At 38.3% G+C, this 26,684-nt stretch overlaps 1 protein-coding gene across 4 annotated transcripts in view; it reads left to right on the forward strand.

The window, feature by feature from the left end:
* SENP6 (SUMO specific peptidase 6) overlaps positions 1–26,684 on the forward strand; it is a 164,577-nt gene that overhangs the window by 19,460 nt on the left and 118,433 nt on the right. For all 4 annotated transcript variants that reach the window (XM_077812718.1, XM_077812712.1, XM_077812714.1 and 1 more), the window contains exons 2-4: positions 4,967–5,060; positions 13,331–13,394; positions 14,688–14,830. In XM_077812718.1, the coding sequence (XP_077668844.1) occupies positions 4,967–5,060; positions 13,331–13,394; positions 14,688–14,830 (301 nt within the window). The remainder of the gene's footprint in view (positions 1–4,966; positions 5,061–13,330; positions 13,395–14,687; positions 14,831–26,684) is intronic.

The following is a 26,684-nucleotide window of genomic DNA, read 5'->3' on the forward strand; positions in this document are numbered from 1 at the left end:
GATAAAGTAGCAGGGATTGAATTGATTCAGATCCCTTTCCTTGAGAGAGACCTTTTTCTTCTCTCCTTCTGGTCTCCTTGTGTCCTATAGGACATCATAAAGTGGCTATGATTTTCCTTAGTGAGACATGCAGGATACATGTCTGTTGACTGTCCTTTTAATCTCCCTGGTAATGCTCTTTCCACCTCACAGGGCCACCCCCATATTCTCATGTTGGTGAATGATATTGTTTGCAATCAGCTCTTAAAAGGCAGCATAAAATCTTAAAACTCATGAGAGTCTCCCCTCTAGATTCTTGAAAATGAATAGTGCCTAAAGCTGGGGCTTTGATGGAGATAACTTATTCTGATCTAAGGTTCTCAGAGTAAGAGACTTCAGCCAGTAATGTCAAGGCTGAGGTTGCTGTATCCAAGTTTAGTCTGAGTGATGATTTTATTCTCCTATCTGTGTTTGGCTGGAGTTCTCCCTCAGTTGGTATAAATGTGGTGTTTACTAAGGAGACTGCAACAGGCTTAATCTTACACAGAGTAGTGAAGAGCTTTTAGGTCTTAAGTACAAGTACTTCCTCATGGGGAATTCCCACTCCACCTTAAACCCTCAAACAGTTGAGGAAGAATTATACACCTCTTCAGCTCTGCAAGGTTTTTGTTTTATTTGTTGTTTTTGTGCTCACCTGGGAAGCCATGTTGAGCGCACATGCATTCACATATATAGCCAAACAAAATCAAAACAAAATAACCTAGTTTAAAGTAGACTTTCTGTAGTTTTCTTATTTTTTTTTCAGGACTGGTATTTCACCTGACTATGATTTGCTGTGCATTCAAAACTTCCAAAGACATGTCCTGAAAAGGTCCAGTCAAAGAAAGTTGAAATTGTAGGCTAACAGCTCATATCCTTCCAAATATGTTGGTGATCTCTTTGAGCACGGAGACAAAATAGTTACAAAGGCTTTAGCCAAAAGAATAAGACCTCATCAACACCTAAAATTTAGGTCAACCTAGCTGAGTTGCAGGGGGGTGTGAAACTCTCACCCCTGAAAGACACTTTAGATGGCATAAGCCCTGGTATAGACACCACTACGTTGACCTAGCCACCGTCTCTTGGGGGGTGGATTTAGTACAGGGATAGAAAAACCCATTTCGTTGCTGTAGCAAGTATCTGCATTGGAGGTGTAGCTGCAGTTGTGCCGCTGTAACACTTGTGATTGTAGACCTAGCCTAAGTCACTCCCTCATTTCAATGAGGACCTGGTGAGAGAATCTTCAAACTCCTTTGTCTTAGCAGGCGTTCTTGTTGAAGCTGCTGTTTCTCCAGGCTCCACTGTAGAGATTACATATGAGGAAGGGGGCTATTGCTGTCTTTCCTGAGAGCTAGAGGACCATGACTAGGATTTTCTAGAGGAAAACTATCCAACTCCAGAAGCATCTCTTGAGTTGTAAGTTTCTGAAGTCTGAGAAGATCCCCTGTCCCCTTCCCACATATGATACTTCATGATGGGCCCTCATCTGGGTGTGAACTACCTCAGAAAATGAGTGCTTGAGATTCAGGAAAGGCTCCACAGTAGAACTCACTTGTTGACCCTGGGGATTAAACATGGAAACAAATCTGGCACAATATACCATTTACCTTCTTGAGTCTCAACCTATGCTTGATGTAAATTAGCTTCTGTTAGACTCCAGCACTTTGCTGAATCTGGCATTTGCCACCTCTGACTGAAGTGGGGCTGCTAATGCTTAAGATTAGGCATGTTCTTAAATACTCTGAATTGGGACCCCTGTTCTCCTTTCAAAGGAGAGGCAATCTGGACTTTTCCTGTCGATTCTGGGAGATACTGCAAAACATTCTTGCATGATAGAAATTCTTCCCAGGGGAATGACTTACGTTCTAACATCCTTACATCGGTAGGTACTAATCTGGTCCTTCCAAAATTGTCTTTATATTCTTTCCACTAACATTTTTTTCAGACTTTTTCTTTCTATAATCACAGCTCTATTAATTGGCTAAGATATATTTACACACAATTAAAATTGTATGCATACTTTTAAAAAATTATGACCGCTTTGGTGTACGTTTGTGTATAATAGAGTGCTCATTTAAAAGATAATGCAATAAAAACATACATTTAAAAACTAACTAAAATGTTGCTCCCCTAATTTCAGTATCATAATTTTTTCAAAACTAAATATTGTCTAGTTAAAAGCTTGCTTCTAAAGTTGTCAATTTTTAAAAGAATTAGTTTGCATTGTAGCCATTTTCTATTAAACATTTTTAAAGCCAAATTTATTGGCACACGTCCAGAATTCTTAAAATGCTGTGTACTGTAGCTACGATCTTAAAGCTACAGTATAGATACTGAAATTTAATTATTCCCACACAAATTACATGACAAAATCCCAGATAAAGTGTTGAAACACTTTGATTCTACACTCAACAAAGCTTTGCTAGACCTATTTACTTTCTGCCGGGAAAATGAGATTATTTTATCCCAGGATTTCGAAGATGCCAAAATCATTACAATCTACAAGTGCAAAGGGGACAGACATGACTGTGGCAATTATCATGGCATTTCGCTCCTTTCTATTGCTGGTAAGACCCTTGGTGAGTTGTTGCTGAAAAGGCTTCAGGTTATTGCAGATGATGTATTTCCTGAATCCCAGTATCGTTTTCATTCATCACATAGCACTGCTGAAATATTTACCTTCTGCCAGTTACAGGAGAAAGCTGCTGAACAACAAATGCCCCTCTAGTTGCCTTTGTTGACCATAGTAAGGCGTGCATGACAACATGCAGGCCCATGTGCCAGTTGGTACCAACTCACCTGTCCCTTTCCTGTACCCCTGGGGTTAAACAGGGCTGTATGCTTGCTATTTACTTGGTTCTTGTCTGGAGTGCTAGAAGTTACCACCTGTACTACCACTGCAGGTGTCGCTCTAACCACACGATTTGATGGTAGACTTCTAAACCTCTGCCGATTCAAGGCCAAAAGCAAATCCCAGCAAAGTGAAGTAAAGGACCTATTGTATGCCGACAACTCAACATTTGTTGCCCTTTCTGAGAATGATCTGCAACATTTTGCTGAATTTCTTTGCCCATGCTTTATCTATGTATTGGCCTCTGTACTAATGTGAAGAAAAGAAGTCCCTGTACCAACCATCTTCAGACCACTTCCATCACCGCCAGAAATAAAATTGAACAGCTGCCAATTAAACAATATCAAGTCCTTCAGCTGTCTAGGTAGCACAGTTACTGGTGACCTCAAAATAGAAAAAGAACTTTCAGTATGGTTAGTCAGCTGCCTTTGCTTTCGGCTGTCTACAAAAAGGCTATGGACAAGATGGGGAGGAGGGGGCAAAGTGTCCATAAAATGCTAAGTTTACAGAGCTGTTGTGCTTCCTTGTCTTTTATAGTCATTAGAGACCTGTGCCCTTTATCATCTTATTCAAAAACTTAACTCTCTGCAACAATGCCACCTATGCAGCAAGATGGAAATCGCATCTGACAAAATCACCAACAGTGAAGTACTACAGCTGGCAGCTATGCTAAGCATGGAAGCGATGCTAGCACGGAGGCAAATGATCTGGACTGGCCATGTTATATGTATGGATAACAATCGACTGCCTGAGGGGTTCTGTATAGCGAATTTGACAATGGGACGGCCAGCTTTCCTACTGCCTAACTCCGCTACAAGGATTGCCTCAAGCAGCTCGTACAATCTGCTGGGCTGGACTTAATGAAGTGGGAGGATATGGACCATGACAGACGAGGTTGGCACTCCATTACGGAGGAAGCAAAATGAGCATGTTGTCATGCCACCCTTGTCCAACAGTCGGGGGGGAACATTAGACACCAGCTTGCCCTGGCACGTCTCCTAAGCCCTACATGTGGAAACTGATTTCCAGTCATAGTCCTACTTGAATACGAATAACAGTCATTGCATTACAGTCTCTGTGGGGCATTGATGCTACTTTCTCGGGGGCTTCACTGAGAGGGTTGTGATGGGAAAACTGATTCACCTATTCAGTTGAATGCCCCTCCAGCCTGCAGTTTGCTCTTGCATGCCAATCAGAGAGCATTTAGTTCAACCTGCTTTTTATATCAGTGTTGTCTTTATGTGAAATTGCCTTGCTTGCTGTCATGGCATTCGTGCTTGGTCAGTAGAATATTTGGGTGAAAAATGTCCAGAGGTGACGACTCTTCTGAAACTCTGAGATTGTGCTCCCCTTATAATGAGAGGATCTAAAAATGTAGGTTCATTTCAGAATGCAATAGGTTTCTACCTATATTGTAGAAAGCTTGGTTTTGCAGTATACACTTAAATTATATCCTGGTTCTAGTTCCTCAGGAGAGTTAAGGCTTCATTCTCATTAGAGGTTATCAGCTACTAGGCCTAGCTAGGACTATATACAGTTTGACCATTTGCATCTAGAAGGTTTTACCTACCAGATTATTTAAATAAAGCAATGGTTGATTTGAAAAGTTTAACTGGAAAAATAAATGGAGTGTATTTGTGCATGGTTGAGGTTTAGACTGATTAAGAGTGAAAATGCAGAGAGACTGGTATACAATGTGTATACAAGGAAGAAACTTTGAAAGTGTGAATGTTGTCAACCAAATGGCTGATTAGTCTAGTTAATGGTATGCAGTTTTTTTTTTTCCTCCTCAGTTAGCAACCTTTTAATGATAATGTGTGGTGTCAGATGTGTGCAGCTACTTACAGAAACACAATGCTTTTTCACTTTGAATCTCCTGTTCCAGTATTAATCAACATGCTGAAAGATGTTACTATATAGCTGTGCACATTCTAAAAATAAGTCTGTGCTTCAGTCACTAACCTTATTTTGTCAAATGGTACTTGAATGGTTATATCAACTAAATATCTGGGATTGAGTTATTTTACCCTTCTAGTTTTGAATTGATTAGTGACCTGGCTTGAAATCAAAACTTATCTTAACTTGTTCTCATTTCAGCTTTGAATAGATCACAGTCGAAGAGAGATGGAGGTTATAAAAATAATTGGAGCTTTGATCACGTAGAAGAAAGTGAAGGAGATGCAGAGAAAGAGTAAGGATATTTTTTTCTAGGTTATTGAACATAAGTGCTTAATTATAGAAACCTAATTTTTTGTAAATAATTAATAAACTGTAGTATATAATAGTGTGTGTGTAGAAAATTAGATCCTTAACTTTCTCTTCAGTAATTTAATACTAATTTAAGAAAAATCTATTTTGAAAGAACTTGCCATTGTTAATTATTCCCAGACAAAAACATGCATTCAAATGGAGTTAAGATATAAAGCAGTAATTTAGGTAAAACAGTTGGCAGAGATGTTGTAATTATCCCCAAAACAAACAATACAAATTCAGGAAATTCAGAGTTAAAGGTTAAATTTAAATGAAATCCAAACATGTTAAGGGAAAGGCATATACAGCTAGGATACCCAAACAATCCAACTCTGCCCTACAGTGCCTTTCTGCAATAACCATATCAGTATGATTAAAGCATTTTAGTGTTTGTAGTCTCAGGTTAGACTAAACTGGTTTAAAAAAAACAAAAACTGGATTCTCACATTAATCACATGTTCTTTGTTCCCTAATTGTGCACTTCCATACCTTGCATGTTTGGTTTGTAATACGTTTTTTGGTTTTTTTTTTAAATAATTATCCCATCTTTCTCACATATTTTACCCTAAATTACTGATATGTTTTCTCAAACTTAATGTAGCTTTCTGTCTGGGAAATTTTTTGGTTTCCAAAAATTAGTACAAAGTTCACACGTAAACAGTAAATGAGAAATCAGAGAGAATGATCTCATGATATTTCTAATTATTTGAAGATACATAGTATGACTTTTAAATTGCGGTTGAGTGTATCTGGTGGATAGCATAGCTTTTTAAAAAGAAATATTTAGGACTAATGGTCCTTTCTTGGAATTTTAAAAATTAAAATCTTCTGCTCTAGAGAAACTCATGAAGATCACCTCTTTCAAACTGGGCACTCTTCCTATTGCTCCCAAAGGGAGTGAAGGGAAGCTGCCCTCAGCAAGCTGATAATCCTCTATGCTATATGAGGGGAGGAACACTCTGAGGAGTGGTAATTGGAGGAAGTGGCCATTTTTGGAAAGGCAACCTTTCTCAGTCCCATTGAGGCCGAAAGGAGATGAGTCATTTTGGAGAAGGGTAATTTTCATGGAACCTTTTGATGGAGATTGTGCTAGTCTTGCTGAAGAATAATAAGCTTTCATTAATTAAACCGCAAAATGTGATCTTCAATAAATATGATAATCCATCCTTTTTTTCTCCCGAATGTACCCAATATACAAAACTTCAGTGAGTTTTAACTGTGTGGATAAACTGTGTTTTTATTTATTAAGATCATTCAGTGGGGTCTAAAAAGTTGACAGTAGCTTGCTAAATTTCTTAAAGGACTCCTTTGAATTTGAGAATTTGGAAGCAAATTTGTTAGTTTTTAGTTAATTTTTTAAAATGCTGTAATTTTGAAGATGCTATTGTATTTTTATGCCTAGCAAGCAAAGGTTGAATTCTTGTTTTAAGTGCCAAATTTAACTATATAGAGCCACAAATGAGCCTCCATAATATCCTCAGCAGGTGTTACATCTCTGCATAGACTGTGACAAAGCTCTGTCCTTGCCTCCGTGGGTCCCACGTTTCCTGGCGGATTTTGCTAGCCTCAGAGGCTCACTGTGACCCTCCACGTAACCCTTCTTTCTCTAGAGACAAGGGTCACAGTCTACTGAGCCATTTTCATCATAAGCCAGCGAGGGAGGTGAGGTGAAGTTATCCTTCCTTGCAGTCTCTGCTGTCTCCCAGTCTCAATGATTAATCGGGGGGCAAAGGTGGGGGGGGAGCCTGGGCCCACCCTCTACTCCAGCCTCCAGCCAGGGACCCTAATAGTATCAGCTATGGTAGCTGACCTTTTAGAAACATGACATGTACAATTCCCTGTGCTACTTCCCCCACAGCAGCCCTCGCTTCCTCAAGCTCCACTTCACCCTTACCTCAGGGCCTCCTTCCTTGTGCCTGATATGGTATGTACTACTCAGCCTCTCCAACAGCACAACTTCCTTCAACAGCTCCTGACATGCACCCCCATCTGACTAACTGGGAGGCTTTTAACTAGTTTCAGCCAACCCCTGATTGGCTTCAGGTGTCCCAATCAACCTAGCCTTCTCCCTGCCTTCTGGAAAGTTCTTAATTGGCCCCAGGTGTCTTAATTGACCTGGAGCAGCTTCCATTTCACTTAACCTGGTACCAGGTATTTGTTTAGCCTGGAGCTAATATATCTATCTCCCACTACTTTTCTATAGCCATCTGGCCTTGCCCCATCACAAGACTCAGGAGCAATAGTTATTTTCCATCAACCCCAGCGTATGGAGTAAGGTAGTGGAGCAGGCAGACATATTGTTGCCATCTTTGGTTGGAATAGCAGACTGCTTAGAGATCTGTCAAAAGCATCAAAAAATTACATTTCTTTTTTTGAAACAAAGCCACAGACACACAATCCAGTTAATTGTACTGTTGCGTTTTAAAACGCAAAAAATATTCCAAAATGCTTAAGAGTTGAACAGTTATAAGTTGAAAATTTTAAAAGTGAAGAAAGCAGAGGAAGAGAAATGAGACGCATTTGTGAAGCAAAGGGGGGAAAGATATTTTCAAATGAGATCTGAAAATAGATGTAGAGTCTCTTGGATTGAGAGACCCAAGAATACTGTTCCAGTAGTGTGAGCGAAGGCTTTTATATCAACAGTGGCAAAATTCTGTTAAAGGACAAAGCAGGCAGAAGAAGCTATGAGGAAAGCAAATACAGGAAAACAACCTCCTCCTTCTTCCTCTCCCCTCCCTCCCCCCGCCCATGGTATGCATGCTTAACACACATAGTATGTTAAGTTATTAGAAATAGTATGTTCATCGAATGGCAAGCACTGAGATCCCCTTGTTGAAATGGAGGTTTATCAGAAATTTAGAAAAGCCCTCAATAAAAGGTCGTGCTTACAAAATAGTGCATTCTTAATTAATTTCCTTACTGTGCTATTTAACACTTTTTTTAATTGCCAGTTTTAATAGTTTAATTTTAGTGTGAAGTATTGTTTGGTGGTGGTTTTTTAAATTTTTTTTGTATGCTGGCAGTTTAGTTTTGCTTTTTACTCCTCTTGGAAAATGAAGACAATACATCAGGAGATGTTTTTTTTTTTTCTTTCAATAATTTCCTAGTAGCCTCTTGCTGCCTTCAAAAGATGACTTCTCAGCATAGAATGAGACTTGTATTTAGTGGTAGTCCCATTAAAATCTCTGACGAGTCAATGGGTAGCACATGTTTTCATAGTGAATCTGTTCTCTAATTTTAAACCAGTGTTTCTGAATGGTTGTACAATCCCACAAAATAGGTCCAACAGACAGCAGTATAAGTATTGTATGTGTAGTCTTATATTTTCACGTACAATACTTACACTGCTGTTGGCTGGATATCTCACACCTTTGGAGATTTTTTGTTTATGAATTTGTACAGGTTTGATACCACTGATTCATAACTACCTAGTTTTCTTCTCTTTTCTATAACATATAGAAGCTGTTGAGTATTCCTCTTCCTTTTTTTGTATATAATCTACTTTTATAAAGGAGTAGCTCTATACAGGGTCCACTGTGTTTAAAAATTCTTTGATAGAAACCATCTTTCTATTTCTGCTTTCCCCATAGTTAGGAGTTTGTTTTATGTGCATCTTACATATGTAGCTGCTGATAGAACCCCAAGCTACATAGAACATAATTCTTCAAATGTAGATACAAAAGTAGTTGAAGGTTGTTAAGCTTGTTTTTAATTTCTGTATTTATTTTTTTGTGTGAAGAAAAATAAAAAAATACTAAGAATCTTTGACCCACCTTCTTCCTCCATCCCGTATTTTAACCTCCCTACTCTTGAGCTCAGAATTTGCATTTTGTTCTCCAGTACTTTTTCTTCTTGTTGCGCATATATATATGTGATTTCATTGATCTGGAAAATAAGTGGTGATAGCATCGTTTGCCTTGTGTCCTTGGTAGAGAGAAACGGTATTAGAACTGTATCCATTTACAGTTATATCAGTTGTTGCCTGGGGATGGAAATGTGATGGTTTCTATCCATTGAATAAACTGCAGGTCTGTGTCCAGGGCATTGACTGTTGGTTTTTAATGTCACCTTACCCTGTCAAATGCCTTTTCCTCCACACTAATAAGAGAAGTTGAGAGGGGGGTTCTTGAACAGGGTTGAGTATAACATTCTTTAACCACTATATATAAATCGATCTTAGTTTCTCTTGTAGCCAGGCAATATTTTGATGTTGATCAGGCATACCTTGACCACATTCTTTATGTGTTAGTTTAATAAAGAAATGTAATGAGCATGTGCTAAGGTCCTTTCCAGATTTAGAAATAAGTTACTGCAAACTCTTGAAAAGAAGCTAGTATCTATGCCCCTTTTAATAGCATATTAAGCACGTCTCTGAGAGGCCTACCAATCTGTCTTTACATATTTATAATTTATCAGCCCAAGGTTCTGCTGATTTTCATACTTTTTATGGTGAAGACTGGTTCCTCTCTGCTCAAATATCTCCAAAAAAAAAAAAAAATTGAAATCAGAGGGTTTCCTTTTTTCATATAACTTACTACTTTTTCTAATATCTATTTTATTATTCTCTAAAGATCTTTTATAAGAGGTTTTAAAGCCCCCTCTGTAAATTTTGGGATAGATAATTATTTGCTTCCCTCTATTCCAGACTGGATGGATAATATAGTCAGATGGCATTCCTTTTAGTTTTCTAATCAATAGATTATTCTTTTTATTCGCTTCCTCACACTATAATTTATTTCATATACCTGATGGTTCTTTGTGTATTACCTGTTAGTAAAATGTTTAGCATTCCCCTTAAATTGGTTGAAAATCTTGTTCAAAGCAGTCACTTTACGACAAGATTCTGGTTTTTAATGTTCAGAATTTTGTGATGAATTAGTAATGTCACTTTTTTCAACCAAAGATTGATTTAATTTATAGAGCTATCATCAATGTTTCACTTGAATTCTAGAGAAGGCATCTTTATATGGTGTTTATCAACATATTTGAAATATCTTATGAAATGATTCTTCTCTGGATCTATTAATAGTCAATAATAACCTCTTAGTTTTCTGCAAAATGATTTCCAGCAAGATTAAAATTCAGTTTGGTTGAAGAGCGATCTGGACACATAATATTATGTATGACAGCTTGCAGTTTTTAGGAGGATAGGCTTAATGCTAATCATTAACACTATCTTTGTGTAAAGTTTCTGGATGATGGTAAAATTGAGCACTTTTTTATTTGGATTATGGCTTTTCAACTTTTTCTCTAAATCTCATTGTTTATAAACAAATTATGAGGATAATGGAATTTGTATTTCTCTTCAGTCTCTAGGATTTAATACACAATTAAAATCTCCTCTTTGCAAGAAGTCTAGTATTCTAAACTATTTTGTTTAAAAAAAAAATTGTTTGGTAATGGAGATGATTTGAGTTTATTTATGTTTCTTCAATTTTTAAGTAGCTACTGAATATTAGCCCTACCAAGAAAATATCCTAATTTGGTTTAATTAGTAGAAATTTAATTTCTTTTGAAAAGAGAATACCTACTTAGTTTCAAAAATGTTGGTGGAGTTAAAAAGCCCCACAACAACCATATTCCTCTGACGTTCTGTCTCTCTCTCCTTTTTAAAAAAAAAAAAAAAAAAAAAAGGAAAAAGGAAAAAAAAATCCTGTATGCAGGTAGTGTGATGCAGTCAATAAAAATAGAAAAAAAACTGTATCTTTTAATTACATTATATAGGCATTTAGTATTTATGGAGCATGTAAACCTCTGGACGCTAATTTTTTTTTTTTTTTTTTTAACATTGCATTCTAATTTACTTAAGGCATATGTACTTTGTAATCTTTTGAACAGACTTAAAACAAATGTGTTCTTTAAGATCATCCAATCACAATACATTTTTCTGGTCCAAGTCATTACTTTTATTCCTCAAAAATTATGAGCATCAGAAGATCTATTCCTATTCAGTTTAATTTATCCTTTTGAGACTTTTTGTTGATTCAGGGGTTTGTTCGTTATAGTCCTCCCTGTTTTTTGCTCTTACTCTTCTGCTGATGTGTTCTGTTGATACAGTAATATCTAGGGGCCGCCTTGTGATAGATGCTGTGCAAGCAGTAAGATAATTCCTATACTGAAGAGCTTGAAGTCTAAAAAGAAAAGATCAGCCAAGGGTAGGAAGGGAAACGAGAGGCAAAATTACTTGTTTAGGGTTACACAGCCGACCAATGAGAGAGCTAGATATAAAAATCTGTCTTCTGAATCTCAGTCCAGTTGCATGTTCACTAGACTATATTGCATTTATTTCTTCTATAGGTTTTGGTCTTTCAACAACCAAGGTCCAGTTTGTAGCCACTCTTGCACATTTTTCATGAACTGTACTATCTCTCTCTTCTTATTAGAGATCTAGGGAAGTGCAACAGAACTCTTTTTTGAGGGAGTGAATTCCCATCCTTGAAAAGCAAATAAAAATGTAGTATGTGAAGGTTTTCCAATCCACAAAGATTCCATCGAAAATATTAAACCCCTTTCTTCCCTTGTTGTGACTGTGTAATTGAAAATTAGTTTTTCTTAACTTTTTTTTTTTTTTTTTTTTTTTTGCCATGGTATCTCTAGAAAAGTTCTGATTCCATAATTGAAGCTAGAATACAATAACATTGATGACTAACCAGCTTGCTTTCAATATGGAGAAAAAGTTTGCACAATTCATACCCATACCAAACCTAACTATATGTACATTCTTGCTTCTAGAAGTTTATTTGCATAGATAATAGAGTCCTCCTTTGTTCTTCATCCTACCTAGGAAGAATTGTAACTTGAAGGAAAACCTTCAGTGGCATATTTTGAAATTGTGCTGTAATCTCCCTAAGGTCTTTTTATCCAATTACAGAGATGCAGCAGAAAGGCCTTAGATAGGGTTACCATATGTCCGTATTTTCCCAGACATGTCTGGCTTTTTGGTTCTTAAATCGCCGTCGGGGAGGAATTTTTTAAATATCTAAAAACGTCCGGGATTTTGCCATTATTATTTTTCCCCAAAGAAGAGTTGATCATTTAAGAAAGAGAGTGAATGTTGATCACTCGAGCGAGTGCCCACTTTTCCCCCCCTAGCTCCCAGCACTTGCTCTGTGAAACAGTTGTTTCGCACAGCTGGGAGGGAGGAGGAGGAGGGGGAATGCGGCATGCTCAGGGGAGGAGGTGCGGCTGGGACGGGGATTTGGGGAAGGGTTCCTTGGGGCAGGGAGTAGGCAGAGTTGGGGCAGGGACGGGGTGGAGTTGGGGCAGGTCCGGGGGCAGTGGCACGAGCTAATACTACACCTCCCCTGTGAAGTGTCCTCTTTTTTGAAAGTTCAGATGTGGTAACCCGTGTTGGAAGATCAGTATCCTATGAACTTCATACCTCTTTTTCCCCAACTCCCATTTCTCTACATTTATACTACTATTTCATTGTGCTATCACTGGCATATAGGGTACGGGTTTCTGTACCCTTTTCATCTGGAGAATCCAGACTTAAGAGTTCTCCAGAGCCATATCCTAATTTGTGCGATTGAACTACTATTAAATTGAATATCTCTCAAAGGTATACTGGTCTGTTTTGGTGGAAGTTTAAATACCTTAACATTTTTATCATGTAAACTCGCATCCTGAAGTGAAACTTGCATAGTGAGTTTGACAGTAATTGAATCATACTCTTTTTGCCCATGGACAAATTAACCTTCTGCTTACAGGATAAATTTTAGGACTTTATTGTGTCTGGGTGTCCATTTTGTGTGAATGGTAACTTCACAAATGCTGGGAGAGCCAAAAGTTAGTATAACTTTCCCTTTTGTGTAAACATCTCGTATACTAAAGGTTTCTGCATAGCATAACCATTTATGTAACCCCATGGGCATTAGGTTGGCCCCTTTTAAATATTTAAGTTTTGTTAACAGTACAATATTTCAAATTGCTGGTAACTTTATTTTATTCTCATTTCCTGTTTGTAGTTTTCTTCGTGCATTCACTTATGTTAGATTTGTTTGGAGATTAACATTAATATTGCTTGCTTATTATACTGCCCACTGTAATGTTTGTTTTTTTTGGGGAGATCTGTTTGTTTAAAAATACAAAAAAAAAATATATTTTTTTAGTCTGTGTATACTGGCTTTGAGTTATAGTATGGTTTTATGACTATTTTGCTGCCATTTGCTGTATTACAGTATACCCATACTTTTCTCCCCAACTGTTTAGTGAGGCAAAACTGCTCAGCATAGATGAGAGTGATGGGTCCTTCAGTCCCAGTGAAGAAAAGAAGGCAAGTATTTTATATATTCAGTCATTAAAACACCTATTAAATTTAGTTTTAAACAAAGTAGTATAGTAATCCCACTGAATTAAAAAAAATTTGAAAAATGGGTGAATGTGTTGCTTTTCTATGATGCACACTGCAAAAATATCTTGAGTTGCATTCCTTTAGTATGTTTCTCATTCTGAATTCCAGGGGGCTTGCTTGCTGTACAGTACTATATTTTCTTTTCTTCTGAACTCTGAAACTATCAGCATTGATGGTTACGTTTATCTCTACACAACTACCAGTCTAAAACTAAATTATTTTTCCTTTGCGGAAAGACTAAATTTACTTCCTAATCTTTCTTGACCACATATGCTAATGTATTTTCCTGGTTTTGAGTGTGTGTGTATCTACCAAGGGGAAGGCGGGGGAAGCAGTGAAGGGTGGTTGTGTTCTTTTGCGATTTTGATGGCAGGTGCTAAAGTATTTTGTTGGAAAGAAGTTTCATAAAGCTTGAAAATTTCAGTGTTTTGAGTAGTGGGTATGTGTAGGAAAGAGAGGCTGCCTTTCTCCCTAACAAATCACGCAAGAGATGCAACCTAATGAAACAGACCAAATGAACGATTAAGCAAATGGCTACAGGTGATGACTCCATAGATAATGAGGAATAGGCTGGATATGGCTATAGCAGTACTATTTAACTAGCAATAAAGAGCAGCCATCCATTATATTTTTAAATTGACAAGTTTATATTAATACAGGCTTAATAAATTTAACAGTAATCAAAAGGGAATAGTCCTCTATTAAGATATTTTCCAAAGCTCAAAAAGTCTGAGCAAGTAAAATGCTATCTGGAATCTGACAAAATATAGTTGAAATGCTGATATTATCTCAGAAAGACATCATCTTGGCAATGCAGAATAGTTTTATTTCCTATTTATTTACCTTTTTCTGGGTTTAAGGACATTGTAAAATTTTCTCGGTATAAATGGCATGTTCTCTTTTCATTTTTTGTAGTTCCTGGAATTATGCTATCCAGGACAAAACTTTAGACAGAATTCTGAACAGAATATTTTATGAAACATAATTTTAGTTTGAGTTATGAGATCTTGGGGAAAACTGTGTTGAAGACCAAGGGACAGGATTTATATAGGAAACGGCTTTTGACTAGATTTTTAGATAGAACATTAAGATCTTTAACATCTAGTACAAAGGCAACGTAAATATGGATTCCAGTGAGTATTCATATAAGTATTTCACAACTTAATAGTTGTATACTCTCATCAACCAAACATTTTGCTAATTGTCTCATTACAGTCACTACGCTGTCGACCAGGAACCGTTGGCACCAGTGGCGAGTACATAAAAACGTATGCAAGGCGAGGCAAAACTGGAAGTTATAGAGTTTTGAAAGGGAACTCAATTGGACTCAACATGCTGGCAAATAGCAAGAAACTGAGGTACAGAGTTTCCAAGTTTACTAAGTAATTGTTTAGTTAACCATCAGTTTTATTTAAACATGATATATGAATATCATTTTAGATACTTTTTTTTTTTTTTTTTACTGACTGGTGTGACATTAAGGAAACTACAGCAAAGACTCTCAGTTTGCACTTTGCTAATCTGTACAGTTGGCAAGTTACAAATAAAAGTGGTCTCTCCTTTTTCAGCAAAATTTAAGATCTTTTAAAATTCCATTACTCTTACAAAATGTGTTACATAGCACTTACTAGTAAATGCTGAAGGCTTTCTGCACAAAAGTAACTGACCCTGGATATTCACTTGTATCTTGACTAAGTACCATTCAAGACTGCTTCTACCATCACCCAATCTCCCATTCATCACCCTGAGGTACAGAATGTAATGTACTCTCTCTCGGTCGTAGGCTTCTGCCTCTTCCAGGCCATCTCCAGCACTAGCTGCGATGCTCCTTCATTTTCCCTCCTATAGGACATTATATCACACAAGAACCACTTTGCACTACTTCAGAGCAAGTCTTCATCAACTCTACTCACTCTCAGATTCAGCCTGAGCTCTGGTCTCAAAAGAATTGAGCACAAATGCTGATATCTATCTATCTGGTGTTCCAGCTGCTCACCACCACTGCTGGTATTCAAAACTGACAATCCTCCTACTCTACTCCTATTCAAGTTGTAACTGAAAGCAATAGCTATATGAAACACCAGCCACAGGAAGTTCATAATATAGTTAAATTGTTTCCAGTGCAGTCAGTTCCCATCCACCCCCTGTGCAGAGAAAAGATCACAAGACCGCTACATCCAGTCAATAAGTAGCCATCCTATATAAAGTCAAACAAAGCATAACCTGAACCTCAGCCTTGTGTTGATAAGCAGTAAGTTATTGGTTAGTAAGTGGTAGTGTAGCCGTGTTGGTGCCACGATATGAGTGAGAGAGGGTAGGTGAGGTAATATCTTTTATTGGACTACAATTCTGTTTACAGAAGGGACTAGCTTTTGAGCTCCACAGAGACCTAACAGGGCTTTGTGGAGTTCAAAAGCTTAACCCTTCTGCCAACGGAAGTTGGTCCAATAAAAGGTACTACCCCGCCTACCTCTCTATCTTTTATCTTTCAAAAGCTAGTCCCTTCTGTAAATAGAATTTTAGTCCAATAAAAGATATTACCTCACCTACCCTCTCTCACTGCTATCATGGGACCAACATGACTACACTGCTATTTGTCTCTTCTTAGTGAATATGACAGTTCCAGTGACTATCTTGTCATGGAGAGTCACTTCAGCTAGTGTGCATCATAGAAACATGGAATGACCTTACGTCCAGTGCTATCTCGCCTCGTTTCCTCCCACTACTCTGTACACTAAAGACTCTTGATATGGAGAAAACAAATCTGTAAATGGTCAAACCATTCTATTCCTAACCATACAATTTCCAGCTACATGTAGTCTGATCTGAGTCCTTGGACCGAATATAAATATAAGGAATACAGGAACTTCAGGCAGAAATGAGAAACCTCCATGGCCCCAGATAGGAAGAAGCTGTTACACTGGTCCATACCTAAACACCCATGAGCAGTCTGCCCCCCAAATTTGAAAACCTATGTGAAACTAACTTCACCTGACAGAAGAACTATATGCAAACTCGACTGCTTTGATTTAGCATTTCTCCAATAGCATGCAAGCGTGTAATGCGCATGGGTCAAACTCATCTCTTCTAAATTCTACAAGCAATGGAAGAGGAGTTGATTTTATTTTAATTTTAATTACTGGGGAGATGCTGAAATGCTACTCTGGTGAAGGACATATAAAAACCTACATCCATCAGATAAACAAAGTATATTTTTTCCTGCATTTGTTTTCTTTTGCTTATTTAATTTTGCCAAGTAGCAAGTACCTTGCAATGGGTGTTCCAATTATTTAGTGAGATTCTGCACTAAATGTTCATTTTTGGTGTAATTTTTCTGTAGTACAATAAATTAAGTGACTCAGATTTGCCTATAAAGGGTATTTCACTCTAACAGTTGTATATAAAGAACTATAAAATAAAGTTATTTGTTTGGAATAGGCTTTAAATAGCTATAATTTACAATGCAAAAGTTTATTGCTACACTGAGATTTAATTAAATCTCCCATATCTAAAACTCCTCTGAACTCCATGAAGACTGACAGTAGATTTCTTTTGCAGGTGCAGAGAAATAGTTTCTTCTTTTCAGTTTATTCCATTAGTTCATTTGAATGATGAGTCCATTAGTTAAGAAACAAATTGGGAGTTGAAAAAGAAGGAAAGCAAGCTTTCTTCTTCCAATCTATGAGAGGATGAGATCTACTAGCTGTAAGATCTTACAGCATGTGGTGACCAGAAACAGTCAGCTCAGCTCACTAACTAGAGATACCACTCCTTTTGTTTTAAGAAATATTAGTTTTAATTGGAAAATTCATTTTGATAAACTTTTCCGTCTTCTAGATATAGCACATTTAAGGTAGTTTAATTAGCTTAAAAAAATTAGTGCTGTTTTGCACTCTAGTAATTAAATTTGAATTTACATCCAAAAAGGGCTGGATAAAAACTGCAAGTAAAAAATTAATCATCCAGTAAATGAGAAATGCATCATTCACCATTTTCTAACATAATAAAAAAAAAATTAAGAAACTGAAGGTAAGCTATATAGTTGTTTAATAAATGTGCATAGATACACTATATCTTCTTGGTTAACAAAAAGAGGCACCAAATTTAGCGTAAAGCTATATTTAGTTGCAGCTAAATTTGTTTTAATGGTTATCGACCAATGAGAATCAACCTTTCTTTAGGAAAATAAAGTATAAACGCAAAACACTGTTAAAATCACGAACGAAGGCATGAATGAAAAACACCACCTTGGCTGCAATGAACATTTTTGATGGTGTTGAAACTATTACTGGTATCTCTTACCGCTAACTGCTTTTCTGACTTTGGTCATTTAATCTGGTCAGGAATGTGATTATCCTACAAGCAGTTACCTTCGTTTAATACTGAAGTGCAGCATCTCCTAACTTTTATATATTACATGCATCACAAGAAAGGCCAAAAATATATTTTTCCTGTTTTTGTATATTTTGTTCTGTAGATTTAAATAATTGGGACCAGTTTGTTTATTGTGAACATTAATGTGCCCACTGATGTACAATATGAAGGGTACTCAGTAGTAATTCTCTTGAGTTTTAGACATCTAATTCTCAGCAGACTGAAAAGTTTAGTCATACAATTAAATCACAGAATTAGCTGTGAACAGATGAGATTTATGAAATTCCTGAATTCCTCAGTGATAGTCTGAGACCTTGGGAAGTTACTGTGCTTCAATTCCTCTCCTCTTCCTCCCCACCCCCCATTTGTAAAATGAGGATTATATAACCCACCTATATAAGGTATGTTTTTAGATCCTCTGATGAAAAGCATTTAAATTAATGTAGCAGTATTGTAAATCAGTGTTTTTCCTAATGTGGGTGAATGCCTGGCAGTGAGGAGGATTGTGCAGGTTGGGTGAGCACTGATACATGGTCTCAGCTTTAATTTAAAAAAAAAAAAAAAAAAAAAGGTGTGTGTGGGAAGTGTCTAGCTGTTACGGTTACAGTAATATGCATACATTATAGAACTATAGGACTGGAAGGGACTTCGAGAGGTCATCTTGTCCAGTCCCCTGCACTCATGGACTAAGTATTATCTAGACCAGGGGTTCTCAAACTGCGGGTCGGGACCGCTCTGGGGGTTGCGAGGTTATTACATGGGGGGTTGTGAGCTGTTAGCCTCCACCCCAAACCCCTCTTTGCTTCCAGCATTTATAATGGTGTTAAATATATGAACAAGTGTTTTTAATTTGGGGGGGGAGGGGAGGGTCACACTCAGAGGCTTGCTATGTGAAAGGGGTCACCAGTACAAAAGTTTGAGAACCACTGATCTAGACCATCCCTGACAGGTGTTTCTCTAACCTGCTCCTAAAAATCTCCAGTGATGGAGATTCCACAACCTCCCTAGGCAATTTATTCCAATGCTTAACTACCCTAGCAGGAAGTTTTTCCTAAAGTCCAACTTAAATCGTCCTTGCTGCAATTTAAGCCCATTCCTTCTTGTCCTATCCTCAGAGGTTGAGAACAATATTTTTTTTTCCCTCTTCCTTGTAACAACTTTTTATGTACTTGAAAACTGTTATCATGTCCCCCATCAGTCTTCTCTTTTTTCCAGACTAAACAAAGCCAATTTTTTCAATCTTCCCTTACAGATCATGTTTTCTACACCTTTAATAATTTTTGTTGCTCTTCTCTGGACTTTCTCCAGTTTGTTCACATCTTTCTTGAAATGTGGCGCCCAGAACGATACAGTACTCCAGTTGAGGCTTAATCAGCACTGAATAGAGTGGAAGAATTACTTCTCTTTTCTTGCTTATAACACTCCTGCTAATAAATCCCAGAATGATGTTTGTTTGTTTTTTTTGCAACAGTGTTACACTATTGACTCATTTAGCTTATGGTCCATTATGACCCCCCAGATCCCCTTTCCGCAGTACTACTTCCTAGGCAGTCATTTTCCATTTTGTATGTGTGCAAATGATTGTTTCTTCCTAAATGGAGTACTTTTCATTTGTCCTTGTTGAATTTCATCCTATTTTCTTCAGACCATTTCTCTAGTTTGTCCAGATCATTTTGAATTTTAATCCTGTCCTCCAAAGCACTTGCAACTGCTCCTAGCTTGGTATCGTCCACAAACTTTATAAGTTTACTCTCTATACCATTATCTAAATCATTGATAAAAATATTGAACAGAATCTGACCCAGAACTGATCCCTGTGGGACCCCACTAGTTATGCCCTTCCAGCATGACTGTGAACCACTGATGATTACTCTCTGGGAACGGTTTTCCAACCAGTTTTGCACCCACCATGGTTGTAGCTCCATCTAGGTTGCATTTCCCCAGTTTTGTTTATGAGACAGTCATGTGAGACTGTATCAAAAGCTTTACTAAGGTCAAGATATACCACATCTACTGCTTCCCCCCCATCCACAAAGCTTTCTTTGACAGGGTAATAAGTCATCAGGTTGGTTTGACACACTTTGTTCTTGACAAATCCATGCTAACTCTTACTTACCACCTTATTATCTTCTCTATGTTTGCAAATTGATTGTTTAATTATTTGCTCTGTTATCTTTCTGAGTACAGAAGTTAAGCTGACTGGTCTGTAATTCCCCGGGTTGTCCTTATTTAACTTCTTACAGATGGGCACTATATTTGCCCTTTTCCAGTTGTCTGGAATCTCTCTGGTCTTCCATGACTTTTCAAAGATCGCTAATGGCTCAGATATCTCCTCAGTCAGCTCCTTGAGTATTCTAGGACGCATTTCACCAGGCCCTGGTGACTTGAAGACATCTAACTTGTCTAAGTAATTTTTAACTTGTTCTTTTCCTATTTTGATCCAACCTCATTTTCACTGACATTCACTATGTTAGATGTCCAGTCACCACCAACCTTCTCAGGGAAAACTGAAACAAAGAAGTCATTAAGCACCTCTGCCATTTCCACTTTTTCTGCCGCCCCCTCCCCCCCCCCCCCACTGAGTAACGGGTCTACCCTCTCTTTGGTCTTCTCTTGCTTGTAATGTATTTGTAGAATATTTGTTCCTTTTATGTCTCTAGCTAGTTTAATCTCGTTTTGTGCCTTAGCCTTTCTAATTTTGTCCCTACATACTTGTTATTTGTTTATATTCATCCTTTGTAATTTGACCTAGTTACCACTTTTTGTAGGACTTCTTTTATTTTTTTTTTTATTATTATTTTTAGATCACTGAAGATCTCCTGGTTAAGCCAGGGTGGTCTCTTGCCATACTTCCTATCTTTCCTACACAGTGGGATAGTTTGCTCTTGTGCCCTTAATAATGTCTCTCTTTGAAGAACTGCTAACTGTCTTCAATTGTTTTTCCCCTTAAACTTGCTTCCCATGGGATCTTATCTACCAACTCCCTGAGTTTTCTAAAGTGTGCCTTCTTGAAATCCATTGTCTTTATTTTGCTGTTCTCCCTCCTACCAATCCTTAGAATCATGAACTCTACCATTTCATGATCACCTTCACCCAAGCTGCCTTTCACTTTCATATTCTCAAACAGTTCCTCCCTATTTGTCAAAATCAAATCTAGAACAGCCTCTCTCCAAGTAGCTTTCTCCACCTTATGAATTAAAAAATTGTCTTCAGTACATTCCAGGAACTTGTTAGATAATCTGTGCCTTACTGTTATTTTTCCAAACAGGTATCTGAGTAGTTGAAGTCCCCCATCACCACCAAGTCCTGTGCTTTGGATGATGGCTAGTTGTTTAAAAAAAGCCGCATCCACCTCTTCTGCCTGGTTAGGTAGCCTGTAGTAGACCCCTACCATGACATCACCCTTGTTTTTTACCCCTTTTTATCCTTACCCGGAGACATTCAAGAAGTCTGTCTCCTATTTCCATCCATCTCAGTCCAAGCATATACGTTTTTAATATATAAGGCAACACCTCGTCCCTTGTTTCCTTGCCTGTCCTTCCTGAGGAAGCTGTTCCCTGTGATGCCAACTATGTCATAGTTGTGTTTATTTACTAGCATTTTGAATTCTTCCTGTTTATTCCTCATACTTCTCGCGTTAGTATACAGACATCTAAGATACTGATTTGATTCCCCTCTTCCAGTTCTGTCTCGTCTCTTCTTTATCCCTACTATAACAGCCCATGCTCTCCTCCCCCCCCCACCCCCAAAAAAAAATTCTAAACCCTTCTCCCAGGTCTCCATGTTTTTGACTTACCTGTGGGCTTTGGTCACCTGCCCCCTAGTTTAAAGCCTTCCTCATTAGGTTAGCCAGTCTGTATCCAAATATGCTCTTTCCCCTTCCTCAATAGGCGGACCCCATCTCTGCTTAGCAGGCCTTCTTGCTGGAACAGCATCTTCTGGTCAAAGAAGCCGAAGCCCTCCTGTCAACACCATCTTCGCATCCTGGAGGTGAATGCCTGGCTGCATCTGTCTCTGCCTGGGCCCCACCCCTTACCGTTTACCAGAAGGATCAAAGAGAACACCACCTGTGCCCCCAACTCTTTCACCCTTACTCCCAGAGCCCTGTAGTCACTTCTGATCTGATTATAGGTGGAGCTGGTAGCAACATATAATTCAGGTTGCCAAACACTTTCCGTTGCAAGACCCTGTTGCATTTGTTGTTTATAACCACCATTCGGACTGTAATTTCCCATGCCGGATGTTTGCCTTGAGCTTTTTTTTTTTTTTTTTTTTTTAATGTTTCAGCAAAATTCAGCTGTTTCTCAGAACAAAGTTGGGGAGAAGTATATTATTTTGCCCACATTAAGTGCCTATGTCCATTTCATTAGGAAGTTTTATCATCTCCGTACTTTGAAATATGATCTTGAAATTTGGCAGGGCTGTCATCCTGGTGTCAGTCATGTGCCTTTTGTCACCCCCAGGAAAACCTGTCCAAATTGGCGAAGTTAAAAGCCTCCCAAAAACTGCAGTTCGCATATGCTTAATAGAGACTTGTTAGTTTGGCAGTTAAATTGTCTGAAGATTCCATTTGCACTGAGCATGCTCAAGCCCAGGGCTGTGGATGCTGAGCAGGTGTTTTCCTGCAGTTGCTGCTTTTGGTAGCCAGGAACCATTGTAGCATGAGGCACAGGAACTGAAAGCAAGAAGTCTGTGTAGTCAGTGGTATGTGCACATTCAGTGGTGTGAGCACATCTGCCCCCTGCCACCAGGGATAACCTATTATACTGCATTCAGATAGTTGTCTTGCTTAGGAAAGGTGTTTGAGACCAAGAGCTATTGACTTTGATTGGCTCTCAGCTGTTGGCCCAGCTTCGTGTAACAATGGCTTTTCTACTCAAGGGCCTGCCGTCATGCAGGCAAGAGAGAGGTGTGGCTGGAGCTTCTCAGTTTTGTGTATGTCATAGAGGGGAGACCCTGTTTAAGAGTAGGGTTCTTCTTTGTGTAGGAGGGGGTGGAGATTAGGAGTAACCATCGCCAAATATGAGGAGGACTTGCAGAAGAAAGAAGGCAGGAGAGACTCTGCTTTCCTGAACTGCTTATGAACCTCAGACTCACAGAAAGGGTAAGATTAGTCCAAGGAAGGGTGTATCTCAGGACTTCAGTTATTTTCAAAGGTCTTTAACTTTCTAGAGTGCTTTGAGTAAAGCTTCTCTGGTTAAGAAGTTCCATTGTTAACTCTGTTCTTGTTTTCTGCCATGTTGTCCCCATGTTATCTAGTCAAGATAATTAAGTCCCAGGCAGACTGCGAAGAGCTACAAAAGGATCTCTCAAAACTTGGGTGACTGGGCAACAAAATGGCAGATGAAATTCAATATTGATAAATGCAAAGTAATGCACATTGGAAAACATAATTCCAACTATACATATAAAATTAATGGGGTCTAAATTAGCTGTTACTACTCAAGAAAGGGATCTTGGAGTCATTGTGGATAGTTCTCTGAAAACACCCACTCAATGTGCAGCTACAGTCAAAAAAGTGAACAGAATGTTGAGAATCATTAAGAAAGGGATAGATAATAAGACAGAAAATATCATATTGCCTCTATTTAAATCAATGGTATGCACATCTTGAACATCTTTAAAACAATGGTATCCACATCTTGAATACTGTGTGCAGATGTGGTCGCCCCATTTCAAAAAAGATATAGTGGAACTGGAAAAGGTTCAGAAAAGGGTAACAAAAATGATTAGGGATACAGAACAGCTTCCATATGAGAAGAGATTAAGAAGACTGGGACTTTTTCAGCTTGGAAAAGAGACCACTACGGGTGGGGGCTACGATGGAGGTCTATAAAATCATGACTGTTGTGGAGAAAGTAAATAGGGAAGTGTTGTTTACTCCTCCTCATAACAAGAACTAGGGGTCACCAAATGAAAGTAATAGGCAGGAGGTTTAAAACAAAAGGAAGTATTTCTTCACACAACGCACAGTCAGCCTGTGGAACCCTCTTTGCCAGAGGATGTTGTGAAGGCCAAGACTATAACAGAGTTCAAAAAAGAACTTGACATATTCATGGAGGTTAGGTCCAGTGATGGCTATTAGCCAGGATCGACAGGGATGGTGTTCCTAGCCTCTGTTTGCCAGAAGCTAGGAGTGGGAATGGATCACTTGATGATTACCTGTTCTGTTCATTCCCTCTGGGGTACCTGGCATTTGCCACTGTCGGAAGACCGGATACTGGGCTAGATGGAGCTTTGGTCTGACCCAGTGTGGCTGTTCTTATGTTCAAAGGTGTTAAATTAGAAGCCCGGAGTGTCCGCATCTGAGGTGGAGCTCGAAGGACTGCGTGTAAGCAGCTGAGGAAGCTCACAGGTTTTAAGCAGCGATTTGTGGGATTTAGAGTGGCTGCGTGGCAGTGCTCTATGGCCCATGGACCGCCTTCTGACAAGAGTTCTGAGACTGGGCATATGCTGTATAGACCAAAGCTAGAAATAGTGATTAGATTCTACCCAGACCCAACTAACTTGAATTTGGCGGCTGGGTCCACTTGCAACAGACTAGTGATTACGGCTGGGTACTGGGCTAGGTTGTAACAAACTGAGCCACTAATTAATAATGAACATAGTACAACTAAATTCAATATACTTGAGGGAGTAATTGTGCCAGTCACTAGCACTGTACTGAACATTAGGAAGGTCTTTAACCTTTTCCCTTTTTTTTTTTTCCTTAAGTTAAAAACACATTGAAATCAAAAGTGCAATTAAAATCCTTACACACAATACAGCAGCTCCTTAAAGGTAGCACATTTCTTCCTGAACGCATTCATATTGCTGAACTAAAAAGTAAGGCGGAACAAAAATGCAGAACAAAGAACACATCTCTGTAATATATGAGGGTACAATGCAGACTGAGCAGCTTCCTCTCTAACCTGAGGTGCCCTTTACAATGCTTTCCTGCTGTAGCCATCAGCCTGGACTGCTCACAAACAGCCCCCAGCATGCAAGTCGCTACTGGCTGTGTGTGTGCGTGCGCACGCTGCAGCCAGCCACACTTTGGCTCTTACCAGCCTTGGTGATACTGCAGAGTGACCTAAACAGACTCCCAGTCTTAGATTTTTCCCCAGAAATGTATGTCCTGTACTGCCCAGCCCTCTTCTGGACTTAATATAATACTAGTTTATATTAAGTTTGTTATTGCTTCAGTAGAAATAATATGCACATAACATGCCACCTCAGATGGAGTTTCCCACACATTTCAGTTTAATCACATTGGATTAGATAAAACAAATGTATTAACTACAAAGAGATTTTAAGTGAGTTTAAGTAATGAGGCATAAAAGTCAGAAATGGTTACAAGAAAATGAAGTTAAAATACTACCGGTGCCTAACTTAACAAATTTTCTCACCATATGCTTTCAGCAGTATTACTGACCAAATTTCTTAGATCAGGATCCCTTCTCCCAGAATTCAACAAATGCTTCCTTTGTTGCTTCTGGTGCCATGAATGTGGTGGGCAGGGAGAGAGAGGGTGTGCTTAGCTATATTTGTTCCTCCTTTTTATAGTGTCAGTCCCCTTATTGAAAAACGTGTTCAGCCGAGATTCAGGAGACCAAATCTATGTGGAAGGATGTCCCCTGCTGCCTTTTCCTCACTGACTTGAGCGTCCTTTGTTTCCCTCCTGCTCGATGGCTCTGTTTACTGCTTAAATGCAACTTAAGCAGAGCACATACATTCCTCTGTTTGAGACAAACCTGTCCTGCCAATCTCAGTTTGGAATGTGTTAATAACACTATACAGTGGAATCTTATAACTTTTCTCATATAGTGTTGTCACACACATTTTATCAGGACAATGACTGGCAAATTATGAGTTTTCAAATGGTACCTCACAAGGCATACTTTTCATAATGATTATTATGATAGTGATATGTGAGGTGTGGACACACATACATTTTGTCATGCTGTCCCACCCCAGTATTATGGCTAAATGGCAAGGTATGATATGTTGTTTCAGCCACAAAGTTACCCTTTATAAAATGGAAATACTTCCCAAGCGAAGTCAATAGAAAGGACCATGTACTGTAGCAAATAAAATGTAATATGGAAGTTAAGGGAAAAGAAGGGTTTTGAAGAGCAAATGGACAAAAATATAAAAAGTAACAAAATAGAGGGCTGTGTGGGATCTGGATTTTTTTTTCCCTGTTCCGGAGCAGAGCAAAACAAAATTTTGAAATCTCGTGCAAAACAAAATTCTGAAAATAACAATCACAGAACCCTGGTTTTGGCTCAGCTGAAGTGTTTTGTTTAGAAAGTAAAATATAGAATAAATCAAACTCACCTTGAAATAAAAATTGAAACATTGTTTTGCATAATTTATAAAAACATTGTCAGGGTTTTTTTAAAGAAAATTTTGTTGAAAGAGGCACATTTTCTGATCCACTCTAATAACATACTGTAAATGCATCACAAGATGGAAGCCTATGTGAAAGAATGGGTGACTCCATTGCACTACCAGGGAGTGATTTATTTGTGTAATAATATTGAAGTGAAGCAGCATAATTTCTTTGTATCTATCTTTACCACAAAAGACAGGAAGGAAATAGCTATCCCTGATTTTCCTTTTTTTCAGGTAAGTGTTGTCAGAGATTGACATGTCAAAAGAGGAGGTGCCTTAATAAAAGAAAACAAAAGACCAGGTGGTGTATAAATGGGGTCTTGGATGAGGAATACGAAGCAGTGAGCCTGCCTGCAGTATTTAGTAAATTGACTGAAAAAACAGTTAAGATGAACAAAACAATAAGTATAAACCAGCATGAAAATTATGCATCTATGAGAGTTCTTTGAGCATGTGAACCAA

The sequence above is a fragment of the Eretmochelys imbricata genome, chromosome 3 (genome assembly GCF_965152235.1).
Source record: "Eretmochelys imbricata isolate rEreImb1 chromosome 3, rEreImb1.hap1, whole genome shotgun sequence".
NCBI lineage: Eukaryota > Metazoa > Chordata > Testudines > Cheloniidae > Eretmochelys > Eretmochelys imbricata.